Source organism: Sarcophilus harrisii, chromosome 3, assembly GCF_902635505.1.
Source record: "Sarcophilus harrisii chromosome 3, mSarHar1.11, whole genome shotgun sequence".
Taxonomy (NCBI): domain Eukaryota; kingdom Metazoa; phylum Chordata; class Mammalia; order Dasyuromorphia; family Dasyuridae; genus Sarcophilus; species Sarcophilus harrisii.
Genome location: NC_045428.1, coordinates 16,685,641 through 16,704,934, shown reverse-complemented (window position 1 = coordinate 16,704,934; position 19,294 = coordinate 16,685,641). Strand labels below are relative to the sequence as shown.

General features: G+C 35.6%; 1 protein-coding gene across 3 annotated transcripts in view; it reads right to left on the bottom strand.

The window, feature by feature from the left end:
* The window catches only part of RSRC1 (arginine and serine rich coiled-coil 1), a 344,747-nt gene that overhangs the window by 135,960 nt on the left and 189,493 nt on the right, over positions 1–19,294 (bottom strand). For all 3 annotated transcript variants that reach the window (XM_031957568.1, XM_031957571.1, XM_031957570.1), the window contains exon 6: positions 2,558–2,609. In XM_031957568.1, coding sequence (XP_031813428.1) covers positions 2,558–2,609 — 52 coding nt within the window. The remainder of the gene's footprint in view (positions 1–2,557; positions 2,610–19,294) is intronic.

Genomic DNA, 19,294 nt, shown 5'->3' with positions numbered 1-19,294 from the left:
TAAGAGGCAACTCTGCCTAATTAATTCCTAGGCCTGTGGTTTGTATCATTCAGCATAATTTCATAATCCAAATGTGGGTTTTAAGATTTAGAATGTTGCAGATATTTTGAATGTCACTCAAATTCACAGGATCTAGTCTGAAATGATATATAACACATAGTTTTTTTTTTTTTAATATATTTTAAGAATGGCTAAATTAAAAAATGAGGAGAGACAGCTGTGTGCAGCATAAACAAATTATGCACTTTGAGATCCAGGCTGTCACATCTGCTTTATAATTATGTGCTTCAAAGACATATTAAAAGATATAGAGAAAAATACATACATTTGAAACCATGAAATGAAGCGCTTTAGTTGTATTGCTGAGAATCATGATTTTAGGGGACATATCAAAACAAACATCCTTTAGGATAAACACTCAAAAAATCCCAGAAACATTAAAAAAAAAAAAAAGAAAATCTCATCTAAGAATGTGCATTAAATATATATATGTGTTATACACACACACACACACACACACACACACACATACACACATATATATATATAAAAGATGATTATTCTACCTCATTATATATACACACATATTTGTGGTAAAATTACAGCAAAACTTTTCATTAGAACATTTTGGAAAACTCATAGTTATCACACAAGAATGGATTTGATTTTAGATGGAAGAAGACTTGACATACCAGGAAAATGAGAATGATTAATAACGGTAACACTTCGGGAGGAGGAGGCTTGTCAATTTTTATACTTACATCATGAGTGAATTTCTATTAGTGCAACAGTAAACTAGTAAAACCTGGCACTACCTGTACCTTATGAAATAGCATTCCTTCACAGGCACACATTAAAGTGTAAACACTATTCACGCATTAATTAAACTTTCTCAATCTTCCAGTTAACGTACCAAAGATATTAATTTTCCTAAAGCAATATTGCTTGCTTTGAATAAAGTAGGGAATTAAAAGGGTACAAGATAGTCATCACCTAGTTGACTAAGATAAGAAACTTACCGGTACTGCTAGTATTGAATATATGAAAGAAAACTGGAAAGAGATTTCTATGCGGCAGGATAAAGGGGCAAACATTCCCTATTTTGAAATATGACATAAATTAAGCGGCTTGTGTTGATTGTCTGCAGCAAATCAAACTTGTGAAGCATTTCATATTTTTAATGTACTTCTCCAATCTTAACCTCTTCACTAATCTCCAGTCTTACATTTCCATCTGACTTTTGGACATCCCAAATTGGGTCTCAGATTCTTTAAATTCAACATGTCCAGAACTGAAATCAGCATCTTTCCCCCCAAATCTTCCCTTCTTCCTAATGGCTACCTGTCCATGGTACCAAGGTCCTTCCACTCACCCAGGCTGGCCAATGAGGCCCCTCTCACCCCCCAAATCCACCCTGCTGCCAGGGCCTGCTCATCTGACCTTCCTGGCACCCCTCATACATGCCCCATTTCTCCTCTGACTCTGCCCCTTCCCATCGGCATCTGCTGCTTGTTTTTCCTGTCCAATCCATCCTCTATCAGCTGTCAGTCACTTTCCTAAAACGCAGTTTGAGCCATGCTACTCCTCTAGTAAAGACTCGAGTGGCTCCTTGCGACCTCAAGGAGCGAAGAGAAGGGTTTCGGTTTGGGGCTCAAAGTCCCCTACAGCTGCTCCTCATACCTGACCCTTCCCCCCTTTTCCCTCACCATACTCTTCTCCCTGATCAAGTTCCCCAAACAAGATCCTCCATTTCCTGCTTTCCCTCCTTATCACCACCTCCCCTTTCTTTCTTCAAACCCCTATTAAAATGCCACTTCCTACAGGAAGCCTATTCTTCCGGGGTCTGTTGTTGGGGAGGGATTGGGGAGCCTAAACTTGGGGACAAGAGGGGAAGGTCTTTCCTGATGGCACTTAATTCTAGTTGCTTCCTTCTGTTGATTCTTCCCAATTTATCTTGTTTGTACAGAGGGGTTTGAATAATGTCTCTTTCACTGAACTGTGGGCTCCTTGAGAGCAGAGACTATCCTTTGCCTTTCAAGATAGCCCCGCATTCATTCAGAACAATGTCTGACACAAAGTAGAAACTTAACAAATGTTTACTTCCTGACTGGATCACAACATGTATCATATTTTTGTTAGTCCTATGGAAACAGGAGGAGACTCAAAGGGAATCGCCTTCCCCCATACCCACTTCAGTTATCCTTTTTCTCATTTTCCCTCAAAGGAGAGAAAAAGATATTTTGCTTTAATGAAATGACAATGCAGTGCAAAAGAAGAACAAACATCCATTTTTAAAAAACATACAACTTGGTAAGGTTGTATCCCAACAAAAACAGACGATATGATTTTAGCAACTATCTAGACTATTCTTCTAAGATCTGCATCATGGCTGTTTGGGGGTGAGGGTGGGGGTAGCGGTGAGCCTAAATTTGGGATTGGATGGGAGAAGGGTCTTTGCAAAGCATTGATTTCAGGATCAGCATTTAAAATACAATACTGGCCCAATTTATTTTTTCTTTTCTTTTTTTACTCAATAAAGATTGTTATCAATACTTACCAGCAGCTTCGAGGACCAGTTGCAGTCTAGCTTTGGCTTGCTCAGCAGGTGGCTATGAAATAAAGCAGAAAAACATTTATCTATCAGGAACAGAGACAGAGCTTTCTATTTGAGTGTCATAAACCTCCAGCAATTTCACTTGTAATCTTTACTTGCCTATTTCTAAAAATACATAGTATCTCTATCAACTTTCTCTCACTTGAACAAACAGAATTTTACTTTTAATTTTCACCAATGTATATTTTCTTTTGGATACAAAATCTCTGTTCTTATCACATTATTATTTACTCAGGGTTCAGTCTTTAGGCAAGATCAATATATTTTTAAGTGATTATAACGAGACCTTAATGAGACAAGAGGAAGATCTAAACAACAAATTCATAATTTCAATTATTACATGAAATTGTTGCAAATTGTTGAAACAAGTCAAGATAGTGTTTGAAAATTCAAACAGTCAAATAAAAGTAGCAAGGCAAATTTAAAGTGCTATGAATTTCTGTATTCTAAATGTATTTGGGTGAGATATGTGAAGAGAAGAAATTAGAAATTATACCCTTTATATTCACTGACAAATGGCACACATAAGAATGGCTTCACTAACTACTGTGTCAGTTCTATTCTAACACTGAAAAGGATGCAGCACTGCTCAGCCCAGTTTTGATAACATTCTACAAAAAAAAAATCGAACATGGAACTCATATGGCAGAATAAGCTAATAAACTCAGAATTAAAATTTTAATTTAAAGTGAAGAAGAGTTCTTCAAAAAAGCATGCTGTTCAATTTCTGAAACAATTTATCCTTGAAGTCCAAAAAGATTTTTTTCAAAATTAATTGACAAACATGTCAGCAAAAAATTAAACATGGAAATTTTTAGAGATGAAAGTAATTGCTCCATTGTTGCCATCTGTGACAAACAATCCTTTCAAAAAGATAAGCTAATTTTCTTTGCCAATTTGGTTTGTTGTGAAACAAAAAACAAAACAACCCAGCTACAATGGGGAGACTATCATAAACTATCTACTACATTCTAAGGGTAAAAGTATTAACATAAATGTGAGTTTTAAAGTTACTTTTATCCTACATAAATTTGTATTATTTTTAGATACGTGTTTTTGTTGTGATTTTCATTTTACAGATAAAGAATTCTGAAACATGATTCTAGAGTGCTGTGACAAAAAGAATTTTTGACAGAAGAAAATTGTGCATTTAATCAGTGAAATTACACATGGAAAATAATTTTATATATCTTCAAGAAAAAATCCCCAATAAGTGGCAACATTTCTAAGAAAGCTGAATATTCAAATAGGGCCAACATAATCAATTGTCACAGGTAAACAAACTGGAAATTAGGTTCAGTCTTAAACATTTCTGACTCAAAGGAGAGACTGGAGCTAAAGTAATGTGTATAATTTTATAAATAAATAAAATAACTTATTTTAAAATGTTTTGTATTATATTGTATACATATATCACTTTCAAATTTCATTTTTGAATTGTGGATATCAAAGGCAACTTTAAAATAACCCTAAAAGAATTAATCTATTACTACATTTTTCATATCACCCTAAATACATTATATAAAAGTATTTAACATATCAAATGAATGGAGTTTTTTTTTTCCCCCTGAGGCAACTGGGGTTAAGTGACTTGCCCAGGATCACACAGCTAGGAAGTATTAAGTTTCTGAGGGCAGATTTGAACTCAGGACCTCCTTGATTTCAGGGCTGGTACTCTATTATCTGAGCCACCTAGCTATCCTTTAAATGATGTTTTTAGAAATATATTATACTCTATGAATAGTATCACTGTAGAGAAAATACAGATCCATGACATGCTGATGCTGAATTACATCACAAATAGAGAATATATTCCATTTATACTCAAATCTCCTTATTTTGATTCCACAGATATAAAATAAACAAATTTACCTGCCTGATAGGGGAGGGAGTGGGAGGAAGAAAGGGAAAATTTGCAATGAAAAGTTATGCAAGTCAATGTTGGAAAAATTACCCATGCATATGCTCAGTAAATAAAAAGATTTAATTAAAAAATAAAATAAACAAATGACTAAATACAAAACTATCAATAATAGGCAAGAAATCATTTCAGTCTTTTAAAGTATATATTAAAAAGGAAAAACATCACATATAGATATATACATACACACATATGTATTCAAAAGTTTTTACTAAAATTCTGTGTGGAAAAGGTGAAGAAATTACAGATTAAGCACATATTGATCAATGACTGTTAGCTAAGTTAGTTGAAGCCTTGAGGCCTCAGTTTCAGCTTCTCCAGAGTCGCATGATTTTAGATAAGGACTGAACTACATTTCATTGTCCAAAAAAGGGTCAGAGAAACTATACCATCATCTTATCTACTGCATTCCACTAACCAAATAGGGGAATATAGACTTATGTAACCAATCACAACATATAGAGGGTGGGATTTTGGGGGTTCTTTGTCTGAAATGTTTAAAAACTGTGAGCACTCTCAAAGGATTGGCCCTCTTGTTGTGAGCATCTTTACTGTCCTTTCAGCTCACAGAATAGGATGGCCTACTTCTCAAGATTGTAATAAATTTTCTGCACTTCACTTGGAGCGACTCCTGAGTAGTCAATTTGGGTAGGTATCTTCGTTCTGAACAATTGCAACAATGACTTTTTTTTTTTTAATAAATATGTACAGTCATACAAAACAAATTTCTTCATTAGCCATGTTTTTAAAAAAAGCTAGAAAAAGACAGGCAAAAAAATTCAATGAGCTTTCGAAGTCCATCAGCTCTTTAGCTGCATGTGAATAGCTTGTTTTATCATGAGTCCTTCAGAATTGTGTTTGATCATTGTATTGATCAGAGCCTCTAAGTCTTTCAAAATTTATTATCTTTTATAATACTGCTATTGCTATGTAGATTGTTCTCCTAGTTCCACTCATTTCATTCAGCATCAGTTCGTATAAGTCTTTCCAGGTTTCTCTGAAACCACTGTCTTCATCATTTCTCATAGCACAATAAGATATTTCATCACAATCATATATCACAACTTTGTTCAACTATTCCTCAATTTATGGGCATCTTTTCAACCTTTAATTTTTGTAATATAATACTTATTGTATTGCTTGGAGAAACAAAAGTTCTAGAATACTTTCAACAACATTCACAACATCATAAATGTCAATGATGAACAATAATCACTTATAATTCTTTATTAAAGTTTTAGAATGAGTCTCCACACTTTAAAATGAAGGATTTCAAGTAGATGATCTATAAGTTTCCCTCTAAATAAAAATCTAGGATCCTATGATGTTCTAGCAATCATATCTGGTATAAAGATAAACTTTAATTTTTTTTATATTGTTGCTGAAACTCTGCTATATTTTGCCTATGTGTGTTTGGTTCCATTTCCTCATTTATTTTTGAAAAATAATTTTGTAATATGAACATTTATTAAGGGCTTAATATGGGCCAAACATGGTGCTAAGTACCAGAAATATAAAGAAACTGCAAACCTAGTCTCTGGTCTCAAAGAACTTATATTCTAATGGCAAAGAAAATATGTGCATAAATCAGCAAATAGAGAGATAAGATAAACAGAAGGAAATAATAGACTTGAGAAGATTATTTGCTTTATGGTCACCTCAAACAAAAAGGAACAAAAGATAAACTAATTTACCAAACAGAGAAGGCACCAGACAAAGAAGGTAAAAAAAATTAGGAAAAGTACAAAAGTTTTATGTAACAGATGTAGGAAAAGAATAGAAGTAAATCAAGAAAATGCTGCAGACCATAGAACCCAAGAAGGGGAATAGTGATGATAGAGATTGAGAGTTAGCGAGATGATGAGGTTAATCATAATTAGCATACGGCCAGCAATCTTTCTTTTTATGAATCTCATTCACATGTTTGAGATCATTTAGGAAACGGATTCTCACAATTTAATCTCTCACAGTCTCTTCTTCTTGCCCTTTATACTCTTTTGGCCCTATGGTCACCAAGTCCTTGCCCTTAACATCATAGCTTTACTGCAGACACAGGGCAGCTGAGCATTAGAAGCATACTCCAGCACACACACCCCAGACAGGACTAGGGGACCAGCAGCCATCCTGCTTCTACCTGAGTAGCTCTAAGGAAGAGCAGTGCTGCCTCCTGCAACCACGTGCTCGACCTTCTTGGATGATTAAGAAGAGGCTCTGGATCCCCAAATTAAATCTGTTTCCTTTTCAACACTCTGGTTCCATCTTTGGAGCAAACAGAACAAGTCTCACATCTCTTCAACAAGACAATCCTTCAAGAACAGTCAGCATGTCCTTCCTGGGTCTGTTCTTCTAGCTGAACATACCAAATTTCCTCAGTTGATCCTCAAATGGCATATACTAAAAGTTCTTCTCCATTCATGGTAGCCCTTCCTATGGGCACACTCAAATCTATTAGTGTCCCTTTCTATGTAATTATTAATATAAATTAGGGTCCATAATATATCTGTTAATGTCACTAACAGATTTGAGTGTCAAATATTTACATATACACACGCACATATATTTTTTCAATCAGCAAAGAATTGTTTTTACTTTCTATCACTTTCCACCCCTCGAGGGAGAATGAATGAAAAAAAAATTACAGTTAACAAATATGTATAGTTAAGGAAAACAACTTTCTGCATTGGCCATGCTCCCAAACAGATGTCTCACGCTACAATTCAAATCTTCAACTTCTATCAAGAAATAGGGGGCAGGTTTCATTATTAATTGTCGTTGATCACTGTACCAATCAGAACACCTAGTTAGTTCTTCCAAAGTTGTTTCAAATATTGTTGTCATTGTATAAATTCTTCTCTTGGGTCTGCTCCCTTCAGTCCACACCAGTTTCTATGCATCTTCCTAAGTTTCTTTGAAACTGTCCCCTTCATCATTTGTTAAAACATAAGAGTAACCCATCACATTTACATACCATAACCTGTTCAGCCATTCCTCAATTTATAGGCACTCCCTCAAATTCTTTTTCTTTGCTATCTCAAAAAAAGCAATAAATTATTTTTTATATCCTTAATTAGAATTCATTTTGCTTAGGACTGATCTCTTAATCAACCCTTCCCTTGAACTTTCTCTTCTTCCTTTTTCCGACTATCTTGCTGTTGAGTAAAATCAAGTGTAGTCTTCATTCCTTCTCCAACCATTTTTCATTTAAGATTATAAAGATAGGTAAAACATCCAATCCTAAACATTGTTTAATTAGATTCCTTCTCTGACCTCTGAGGAAGGCAGGGTTTAGAGGGGACACATGAATCATCTTACTATATTTGAAGGGACTGGATCCCTAATACTTGTTTACTTATGTTTACTTTTTAAAAAATCTCTTGATTCATGTTTAAACTTCAATGATTCTACATAGCTCTAGCCTTTTTACAAGACTTGAAAAACCTCCATTTCATTAATGATTAATTTCCTTCTCCCTGTAAGATTATAGTAAGTTTGGAAGAGTTAGTTATTCTTGGAAGCAAGTATGTACTTTTTGCCATATGAAATATTGCATTCTTACCTGTCTACTCCTTCAAATAGTTGTTGCAAAATTGTGCGTAATTGTTACTGGTCCCTCACAAGAAACTAGAAATCTTTCTGGTTGTCTGTAGTTTTTTAAAAATAATCTTTGTCTTGGAAGCTTAGAGTTTGTTAATAAAGTTTTCATTTTGGAGTTTTATTTTCAGGAAAAGATGATTTCCAATTTGCCCTCTGATTCAAAGAGATTTGGATAGTTTTAAGATTTCTTGAAATATTATAATAATGACATATTTAATTAAATGACATAATAGTTGTAAGGTATTCAGTATAGTACTTTGCATAGAGTAGACACTATGTGCTTATTTCCATCTTCCCTCTCTACCCACCTTTTTGATCATGGAAGTCAAGTAAACCCCCATGGTTTTTAGGGTTTCTCTCCTTGTTCTATTTTCCAGGTCAGTTGCTTTTGCTATGAGATATTTTATATTTTTCTTCTATTTTTTTCCACCTTTTGACTTAAAAAAAGTATTCCTTATCATGTCTTGGAGTCTTTGGCTTCTATTTGGTCCTTTCTATTTTCAGGGATTTTGCTGCTTGGTTAACAGTTTGGGATTTCTTGTGCTAAGTGTAAATTTTCTTTTCAATTCTTTCTTCCGTAGTTCTCATTTCTTTTCCATTTTTCCCCTATTTTTTGACTTTGAACTTCATGTCAGGACTGGGTTCTAAAAACTTCTGGAATGTTTGGGCTGGCTCTAATATGCTGCTTTCTTTGGGGAGTGAGTAATGCCTTATTCCAAAATCCCAAGGATGGTTCAGGCTTAGGATCTGCAAGTTTTCAATGTTCCCAAAGTGGCCTGACCCAGAGCAAAGTCTGACAGCTGCCCCCTGCTCTGAGCTCTGCAAGTTCTGGGTTTGGTTCTGATTGGCAATAGGCTGCTGCAGCAATCCTAGGTCATCTCTCCTCTGATCTGTGCTTCCTGCACTCCCAACTCACAGGGCTGCTGCCTGCATCTGTACTCTCTCCTCTCTAGGTATAGTCTATATTTTTTCCTCACTATGCCTTGGGCACAAATCCTCTCCAGTTTTCCTGACATCTGTGGCCTGGTAAGGGGCAATGAAGGGCACAGCTGCTAGATGGGCCCCATTCTTGCCGGTTTCTGGAATGGGGTCGGGACCTCCTTCCCTGAGACATAGCCTCTTGCTAGATGCTGGCAAGATCCCTATGGAATCTAACACGTTTGGCTGGAGCCTACCTCCTGTGCCCCCCCACTTCTCTATCTCCATGATGATCGAGGCTTGAAAAGAAACAATTCATTGTGTATTTTTCTTTTATTTTATCAGGATTTGTCCTTTTTCCAAGGGAAAGAGTTGGGAGTTGGCAGAGCTCAATATACTGTTTTCTGCTACTCCACCACCTCAGCTTGGTCACCCTATCAGTGTCTTCCTTAAGAGGGATTCCCTATGATTGTTCTATAAGAAACAACAGCAGGCTGATTCCAGAAAAGCCTGTAAAGACTTATATGAACTGAGTGAAATGAGTAGAACCAAGAGAACATTGTACACAGTAACAAGATTATGTGATCAACTCTGAGGGACGTGGCTTTTTTTTTTTTAATTAAAGCTTTTTATCTTTAAAACATAGGCATGAGTAATTTTTCAAAATTAACCCTTGCAAAACCTTGTGTTCTAATTCCTCCTCCCTTCCCATACTCCTTCCTCTTGATGGCAAGTATTCCAATATATGTTAAACATGGTAGAAATGTATGTTAAATCCAGTCTATGCATATATATTTATACAATTATCTTGCTGTACAAGAAAAGTCAAATCAAACAGGAAAAAATAAGGAAAAAGCAAGCAAACAACAAAAAGTGAAAATGTGATGTTGTGATCCACACTCAGGTCCTACTGGGAACTGGGCCAGTTCCAATGATCTTGTGATTGAGAGAGCCATCTATACCCAGAGAGAGGATCGCTGGTAGAATCTGGAGCCACATTTGAACTTGGGTCTTTCTAACTCCAGACATGAGGTGCTATCCATTGCACCAGAAAAGTTTGTATCTTTTTATTTTTTCCTATTAAAAAACATTATCTGTCAAGGCCATCTCTAGTCGTCCATCCATATCTGGCTATTGGAGTCAGATGGCTCTGGAGGGGAAAGTGAGGCAAGTGACCTTGCCAAGTCTTCCCTTCCTTTAAACCAGTTCATTTGCATGTTATGGACTTACTTTCCTGATGTCATGGTCTTTCTGTCTCTCTCTCTCTCTGTCTCTCCCACCTCTTCCTCTCTCTCTCTCTGTCTCCACCCCCCCCACCTTCTCTCTGTCTCTCCCGCCACCTTCTTTCTCTCTTTGTGTCCCTCTCCTCCTTCTTCTTTCTATCTCTCCCCCCTCCTCTTCCCTCTGTCTCTCCCCCCTCCTCCTCTCTTTTTGTACATAAACATATATATGTGTGTGTGCATGTGTATGTGCGCGCGCACGTGTGTGTGTGTATATGTGTGTATGAAGAATTAAAGAATTCATCTGCCTTTCACTTCTGGAGATCTTGATTCAATAATTGGCTTACGTAATAACTAAAAATGATAGAGGTGATCAACTACTGTTTCTTCAGTAGACATTAGTTCAAATCACAAAACCACTTCCCAATTCATCATAACTGATAGTCTCGTCTTAAATTAAGCCCAGAAATAAGACTGGTATAAGTCACATTTAAGAAGTATTGGCAGCAACTTGATTTCTAATCTGTCCAATCATTCTTCTTTTATAGCTCTAATGCAATGCTTCCAAATTAATACAAATACATATATTATGTATAAAATAAAACATTTCCTTGGCCTTAGGGTTAGGGACTCTCATGGCAAATTCTCTTCCAATAACACACATATTTCTCCCACACCACTTTAAAATGAGTTGAATTAGTGAAAATTTCACTAGAATATTAATTAAGAGCAATTCTTTATAGGCTCATCAAGAAACTTAGCCATATTGGTATAATAAATCAGAAACACTGACACAGAGTGCAGAGGTCAATGGCCAATATTAGGACTTTTTAGATGGGATTAAAATGTAACCCAATTTAGCCTTGACATATAAAGGCTTTTCCCATTTAGAAAGAAAGAAAAGAGAATATAACACTTTATTCAACACTTTATTCAACAAATATGATAAATAGTTTTAGAGAATTTTATTTCTACATTATATGCAATGAAGAGAAGAGAAAAATTATTAGGCTGAAAAGACAGAAACTAGGAAAGGAGGGAATAAAGAAAAGAGCTGGAAATGTTTAAAAATAAAAAAGAGGATAAGATAAATAAAAGAGAAAGAGAAGTATGAATAATTAGTGATGAGTGAGAAAGACAGTAGCAAAAAGGATTGATATATAATAGTTAATATTTTTATAAGGTTATTCACAATCTGTAAAGATCCAGTTATTTCATCTGCTTTTCACAACACTCTGAGTGAACACAGGCAGGCTAGGTTTTTAGCATCCTCAAGTTTGGGGACCCAAGTTTCCCAGCTATTAAGTGGCAGAACCCCAATTCTTACTAAAGTCTATTCAATTCTATCCAATATGCACTATTATGTATATATTAGAGACTCTGCAAGCTGTCTGCACAGAAATTAAAGACAGGTATCTTTAGGGAGTTGATATTTTGCTAGAGGGGAACAACTTGCAACAACAAAATATATATAGAGAAAATTTCAAGTAAGTGAGGCGAGAAGATTAAAAACAAGTTGGGGAATAAGGAACGGATCCAAGAACTAAAGCCTTGAATGTCATGAGTGATTCCAAGGAGTAAAGTGAACATGGAGCATATTCTAAGCATGTGCAAGGTCACAGAATCGGCCATTAAGGCTAGATCAGAGCAAAGGGAAATAATGTCAATTACACTGCAAAGAGAGTCCACAGACATATCTGGAAACTTTGAAATGCTTCATAGGGGTAGCTACATTTCATTCAAGAGGCAATAAGGAGGTATTGAAACTTTTTTTAAAAGAGTATTTTATTTTTTCAATTACATTCTCTCCCCACCCTTCCTAATCTCTCCTTGCCTTGCCCCCAATGACAAAATAATCAACTGCATATAGGTTATAAATGTGCCACCATGCAAAATACATTTCCATATTAATCAACTTGTAAAAGAAAGCAGAGACCAAAAAACCTCCAAAATTAAGTAGAAAAAGTAAGTTAAAAAAAAAAAAAAAGGAGAGAGTATGTTTCTATCTGCATTCTTTCTCTGGAGGTGAACAGCATTTTTTTTTTTTTAATTATAGCTTTTTATTTACAAGTTATATGCATGGGTAATTTTTCAGCATTGCCAATTGCCAAATCTTTTGTTCCAATTTTTCCCCTCCTTTCCCCCACCCCCTCCCCCAGATGGCAAGCTGACTAATACATGTTAAATATGTTAAAGTATTAAGTTAAATACAATATATGTATACATTGGACAGCATTTTTTATCATAGGTCTTTCAGAATTGTATTGAATCACTGTGATGTATTGCTGAAAATAGCTAAGTCTTTCACAGCTGATCATCATACAATAATGCTGTTAGTAGCTAAACTGTTCTGGTTTGGTTAACTTCAATTTACATCAGTTCATGTAAGTCTTTGCAGGTTTGTCTGAAAGCATCTTGCTCATCTTTTCTTATAGCACAATAATATTCCATCAAAATCATATTCCACAACCCATTCCTCAAATTATGGGCATCCCCTCAATTTCTACTTGTGTGACATCACAAAAATAGCTGAATATGTATGTGTGTGGAAAAATGTTTGAGTGTGTTTGTATGTATATGTATGTTTATAGAGACAGACAGATAAGGAGAAAATATATGTCTTTTCCCGTTTTGCCTCTCACCCTTGCTCCTGCCATCTTTTTTTTTTTTTTTTTTTGGGAGGGGACAGATCTAGTAGTGGTACTGATGGTTAAAGGATATATACAATTTCATATATCGTATGGCAAAGTTCCAAATTGCTCTCTAGTATGATTGGATCAGTTCACAACTCTATGAATACTGCATTAGTGTCCCAATTTTCCCACATTCTCTCCAATATTTGCCATTTTCTTTTTTTTATCATGCTAGCCAATCTCAAGTGTGAGGTATCATCTCAAAATTATTATAATTTACACTTCTCTAACCAATTGTGATTTAGAGCATTTTTAAAATACGACTATAGATAACTTTGATTATTTCATCTAAAAATTGCTTTGTGATATCCTTTGATCATTTATCAACTGTGGAAGGACTTGCATTCTTATAAATGTGACTCTAATACTATCAAATTTCCAGCTTTCTAATTTCTTCTCATCTTGAGTGTATTTGTTTTGTTTGTGCAAAAATAATTTAATGTAATAAAAAAGAATCTACTTTACATCCTGTAAAGCTCTCTATCTCTTATTTGGTCATAAGTTCTCCCCTTCTTAGATCTGACAGGTAAATTATTCCATGCTCCCCTAATCTGCTTATGGTATCACTTTTTATGTCTAAATCGTGTATCTGTTTTCATTTTATCTTAGTATTATGTGTGAGTAGTTAGTCCATACCTATTTTCTGCCAAATGGGCTTTCTAGTTTTCTCAGTTTTGTCAAATAATGAGCTCTTATCCCAACAGTTTGGCTCTTTCCATTTATAAAACACTAGATTATTATTCATTTATTATTGTATAATTAATCTATCTTACTGATCGATCATGTTATTCTATTAGCTAAAATCAAACTGTTTTGATGATTACTGCTTTGTAGTTAGTAAAACTAGACTATCTTCCTTCAGATTAAAAGAAAATGCTTCTCTTGATACTCTTGCCCTTCAGTTCTGCCAGATGAATTTTGTTATTTTTTCTAGTTCTGTAAATAATTGTGGTAGTTCTAAGTAAATTAATTTCGGTAGAATTGACATTTTTATTATATTGACTTAATCTATCCATAAGCAACCAATAGTTTTCCAATTGTTTAGATATGACTTTATGTGAAAAGTTTTATAATTTTGTTCATATAGCTCTTAAGTCTGTCTCAACAGATAGACTCAATTATTTTATATTGTCTGTAGTTATTTTAAATGCAATTTATCTTTTTTTTTCTGTTGGAATTTGTTGGTAATATGTAGCAATGTCTCTAATTTGCTGTGGAATTTTAAATTACTATAGAACTCTAGTAGTAAAGCAAAGTTGATTCTTCTCTCTCTTTCTCCACAAAAGTTAGCATAATCACAAAAACTAAGGAGTAGATGATAAATTAAAGAAGTATTAATATGTTAAAATCAAACGCAAAGTCATGTTTATGAGTTTTTTATCCCTTTATCAATTGTAAAATTGTTTTCCAGAATAGAATAGGAGGGCAACTGGATGTTAGCTGGTTAAAGACTGGTAATGCTCTTGAGACCTTTTTAAACAGCTAAGCTTGTCAGTCCTGGAAACAGTTGAAGCACATTTGAGGCAGGATGCCTTGTGGATTATGAGCCCTACACCTCTGTCAGAGGGCAGTGGGAGGGTCCTCTCCTTCCCCGACTTGGCCATGATATAATAAAATTATCTGTCCTGTAGGAAACAAGAGTCCATCATGGAGTACCTAGAAAGGCGTGCAAAGACTCTTAAAGAGCAAAAAACAGCTTCAAGGTATGTGCCTTCTGGCAGTGGAGAAGAAATCTAATCATAGATTAAAGAGATGAAAAATTATGTTGAACTCTTATTGTGCCCAACAGAACTTGGAGGCATGAGTTACAGTAAATATATTCTTCCTCTAGGGGTATGTTTACTTCTTAGTACAATCTAAGTTTCTATGTACTGTTCACACTGGTCCTTTATGTATTTGTAGAAGAGTCTGCCCCAAGTTTATAGGAGTAATTGCTTGCATGATGGATAAGAAAAAAATGAAGTTTAAAAAAGCATGCTTCAATATGTACTCAGAGTTCTTCAGTTGTCTCTCTGGAGATGGATAATACTTTATATTCCGAGTTTCTTGGAATTATCTTGGCTCACTGGCTAAGTCTTTCAGAATAGATCATGGCAGTATTTCTCTTATTCCTACAATATTGTCCTGGTTTGGCTCACTTCACTTTGCATCAGTTCACAAAAGTCTTTCCAAGTTACTGTGAAACTATCCTGGATGTGTCATTTCTTCTAGCATAATAGTATTCTATCACAATCATGTACTTATTTTGTTTAGCCATTAGCTATTTGTTGGGAGAATAAATTCCCTCTATTTCCAAATCTTTGTCACTTCAAAAAGAGCTGCTACAAATATTTTTGCACATGTAAGTCCTTTTTCCTTTTCTTTTATCTCTTTGAGATATAGAGTTAGTAGTACTACTGCTGGGTCAAAGGGTATTTTATAGTCCTTTGAGAGTAGTTGCAAATTGTTCTCTGTAATTGTTGGATCAATTCAAAACTCAACAACAGTAGCATCCCAGTTCTTTTCATATCCCTGCCAGTATTTGTCATTTTCCTTTTCTGTCATGTTAGCCAATCTGATAGATGTAAGGTATTCTAAAGAATTGTTTTAATTAAAAAAAAAAAAAAAAAAGAATTGTTTTAATTTGTACTTTGCTAAACAATAATGATTTGGAACTTTCTATATAACATTAGATAGCTTTGACTTCTTCTGAAAACTGCCTATTTATATCCTATGACCATTAGGGAATGGCTTATTTCTAAAAAAAATAAATTTGACTTTTTCCTAATATAGTTGAGAAATGAGACCTTTATCACAGAATTGCTGTACATTTTCCCCTTATGTTTCCTGTTTTTCTTTTAATCTTGGCTGCATTAATTTTGTTTAAAAAAAAAAAACCTTTTAATTTAATGCAATCAAAATTATTCATTTTACTTTACTTGATATTCTCGATCTCTTATTTGGACATAAACTCTTCCTTACCCGTAATTCTGACTGGCACAATTTCTCATGCTCTCCTAAGTTATTTATGATATCACCCTTTAAATCTAAATCATTTCTCCATTTTAACTTTTTTTTGATTTACATAACTTAACATAACTTGAAAAATGTATGTTTAATTGAGTTGTAGTAAAGTTCACTAGAGTTATATCTTTTCATCTCATGTCTTAAACAGTCCAAATAAAATGATTTCTCAGGCACATTACTCCCTTCAATCAGGTGTCAGCAAAACCTAATCTGGGGGCCAACTCCTATTTGCAGATTGTTTTTGTGTAGCTAAAAACCATTTTTATCTCATGGATTATACAAAAACAACTTGCAGACTGGATTTGCCCCTTGGGCATATTGTCAACTCCTGCCTCAAATAAACAGTGCTTATTTTTAAATTATCAATAGCCCTTAAGCATTTGAGTGACTATACCAACAATTACTTATATCAAGAATGTATAATTCATGAAAATTAATATTAAACTAAAATGTTTGATGTTTAAACATTAAAACCTTAGAAATAGTGTCTTTAATAGATATACCATTTAGTCCTTTAATAAATATGCCATTTAAGGACAGAAGATACGAGATTCTTTGGGCTACTAAGACTGCATAAAGCCCACTGATTATATATGTACACATACATATATGTGTGAGCATGCAAGTATGTATATAAATTTGTATATGTATGTGTGTATATTCCATATAACACACTTATTTCATAGTAATTAAGAAAGGGGCAGCTATGGGATGCATTGTATTGAGCACTAGATTTGGAATCAGAGAGATTCATCTTCATGAGTTCAAAGCTGTGTGACTTTGGGCAAGTCACTGTTTGCCTCAGTTTCCTCATCTGTAAAATGAGCTGGAGAAGGATATGGCAAACCACTCTGGGATCTTTGCCCCCCAAAACTCAAATAGGGTCATGAAGAATCAGATCCAACTGAAACAACTCAACAACCACAAATTATCTAGGAAGATCACCAAGTTAATACTTCTATAATCATCTCATTTTCCTCATTGTGAGATAAGGGAAAAGCATAGTCTATATCTAATGTCATTTTCCATTCATATATTTCTTTCTCATATCTTAATGGCTGTGACATAATTAAAGTTATTGTCAATAGATCATGAGTGCAATTTTAGAATTTGGTAGTAAAGACCACATGTGTGGTCTTTACTCGCATATGTGAAAGCATACTTAAGGTCTAATGACTGAGATGTTGACATGATACAGGTAATATTTATTTTAGAAGCATTTTAATTGAAATATCAGTATTTGCTGCCATAATAATAAACTATAATTATAACCTACAGAAAAATTACAGAACACTGATTTAAGCAAGACTTAAAGGGAAAAGTTCCTAAGTATTTTGTAATATTAATACCATGCTGACTGCATCATGTCCTAAAATACTTCAGGGATTTCTCAATAAGATATGAAGCTACTTACAATATACTGGCCTAACAATTCATGAAGGAAAAACAAATAGATTAAAAACGTCTGTTATCCATACCACAACTTAAAATGGAAAGGAAATCCACTTTGATGAGCTATGAGTAAATATATGTAGGGAACTGGGTCTAGAACAGAATAGGAAGAAGGCCAAATCAAGGATGAGGAATAACTTAAACTTGGAAAATCATGCATACTTTCAGTTATTTCTGAAACAACTATTTCTGACACAAAGATGCATCTTAACACCAATCTTCTTTTAGCACTGATGGCTATTAATCAAATAAACACCCTGATTTCTAGAGAACAGAAAAAATATAGGTGACATAAAAAGAGAGACCCCCATGGTGGGGGGAGAGATATCTTGCAGCTTATTACCTACTGGCACTTATCTTGATTTGTGCAAAGTACCATATTTAATTTGGAGATAGGAACAGTGATTGGAGCTGTGATTTCACTGGCATGAGGGTACCCGTTAAAGTAACTCTACTATGTTAGGTTAGCACCTTCTCTGCCATTTCCAGTTTTAAGAAACTACCTATAGCACTGAATAGGAAAGCGTTAGAAGCAGAATAGAACTTGAAACAAGCCTTTCTTCCAACGCTCTTTCCAAAAGGAATCTCCCAAGACACGAATGATCAGAAGAGAAGGAGGCCCAAAGGAAGGAGGCCCAGGCAGCCCTCTGTAGCCGCTGCCCCAGTGTAGCACCTCAAGGAGCCTCCTCTGGCAGTCAGTCCAATGAAGCAGGTGGCTCTCTCCTCAGAATCATGATTTTCAATGTATAAAGTAAAACACACAGGATTACAGAGTAAAGCAGTTACGCTGACAAAGTTATCCAAAGACTAAAACCTTACTCTTTTTCTAAGGGGCAGACTGGTTTGCTCCCTCCAGGCCAGGCCTCTGAGGCATAAAGGCTTCTGCCAAGAGCCCTTCTGCCCCTGACCTCTAAAGTGGGAGATGAGACATATCTCTGAGTCCCAGTGCTGTCCTACAAGATGCCCGACAGTCTGGGGAGGGGAGCCTGCCACTGGTGGTGCAGCCCAGACTCGAGCACCAATCAGCCATGTGAGCCTAAGCTATCCCTGAACCAGCTCTCTCAGTTCCTCATCTGTAAAAATGAGCTAAAGAGGGAGCAGCAAACAAGTCAGTGATTTGCCAAGAAACCCCCAAACACAATGGAAAGGACAGAGTGACCTCAGCAACCCTGGCAGCCGAGGGGTCTGGAGAGACTTGGCCCCCATTGGAGCTGAGCCCGGAAAGCAGCAGACAGAGATGGTCTGGCCCAGGCAGAAGACAAGGGCCCAGAGCTGGGAGATGGGGGGGAGGAGGGAAACGCTTGGCCTTCTGAGGACCCCGTGGACAGAGAGAAAGGCAGGAGGGAGCCTGTTCCCCCAGACCGAGAGTTGAGAGTACATCCTTGTTTTCTAGGTTTGTCATGTAGATTCCCCCCCCCCCAAGGCACAAAGGCAAACTGCCTTGCCCACCAGATGCCCAGGGAAGCCCTGGTAGTTCATGGTAGGGCAGCCTGAGCTTTAAGAAACCCCCTGGGAGGCTGCAGGCCCAGAGTGTGGAGATGCTTGGGCGGGGACAGCAGAAGCTATCTCCTAGCTAGATGCCGAACTATATAAGTATCCTCCTGGGATCAGCTCTGAATTCAAAATCCCACAATCATGCTAAAAAAAAGTTTTGTAGTTCATTTTAAATACTGATTTCACAGGACTCTTTTAAGGAACACAGATAATGCAATAAAACAAAAGGCAGCCCCTCAATGATATTATAACAATCAGCAAAAATTAAAAACGTGCAAAATTTACCTTATAACAGTACAATTTTTTAAAACTCTCATGTTATTATTGGTAAACATACTGAAGAAAATTTAATAGCTGTCTAAAAAAGTCCACTTGTATTTCA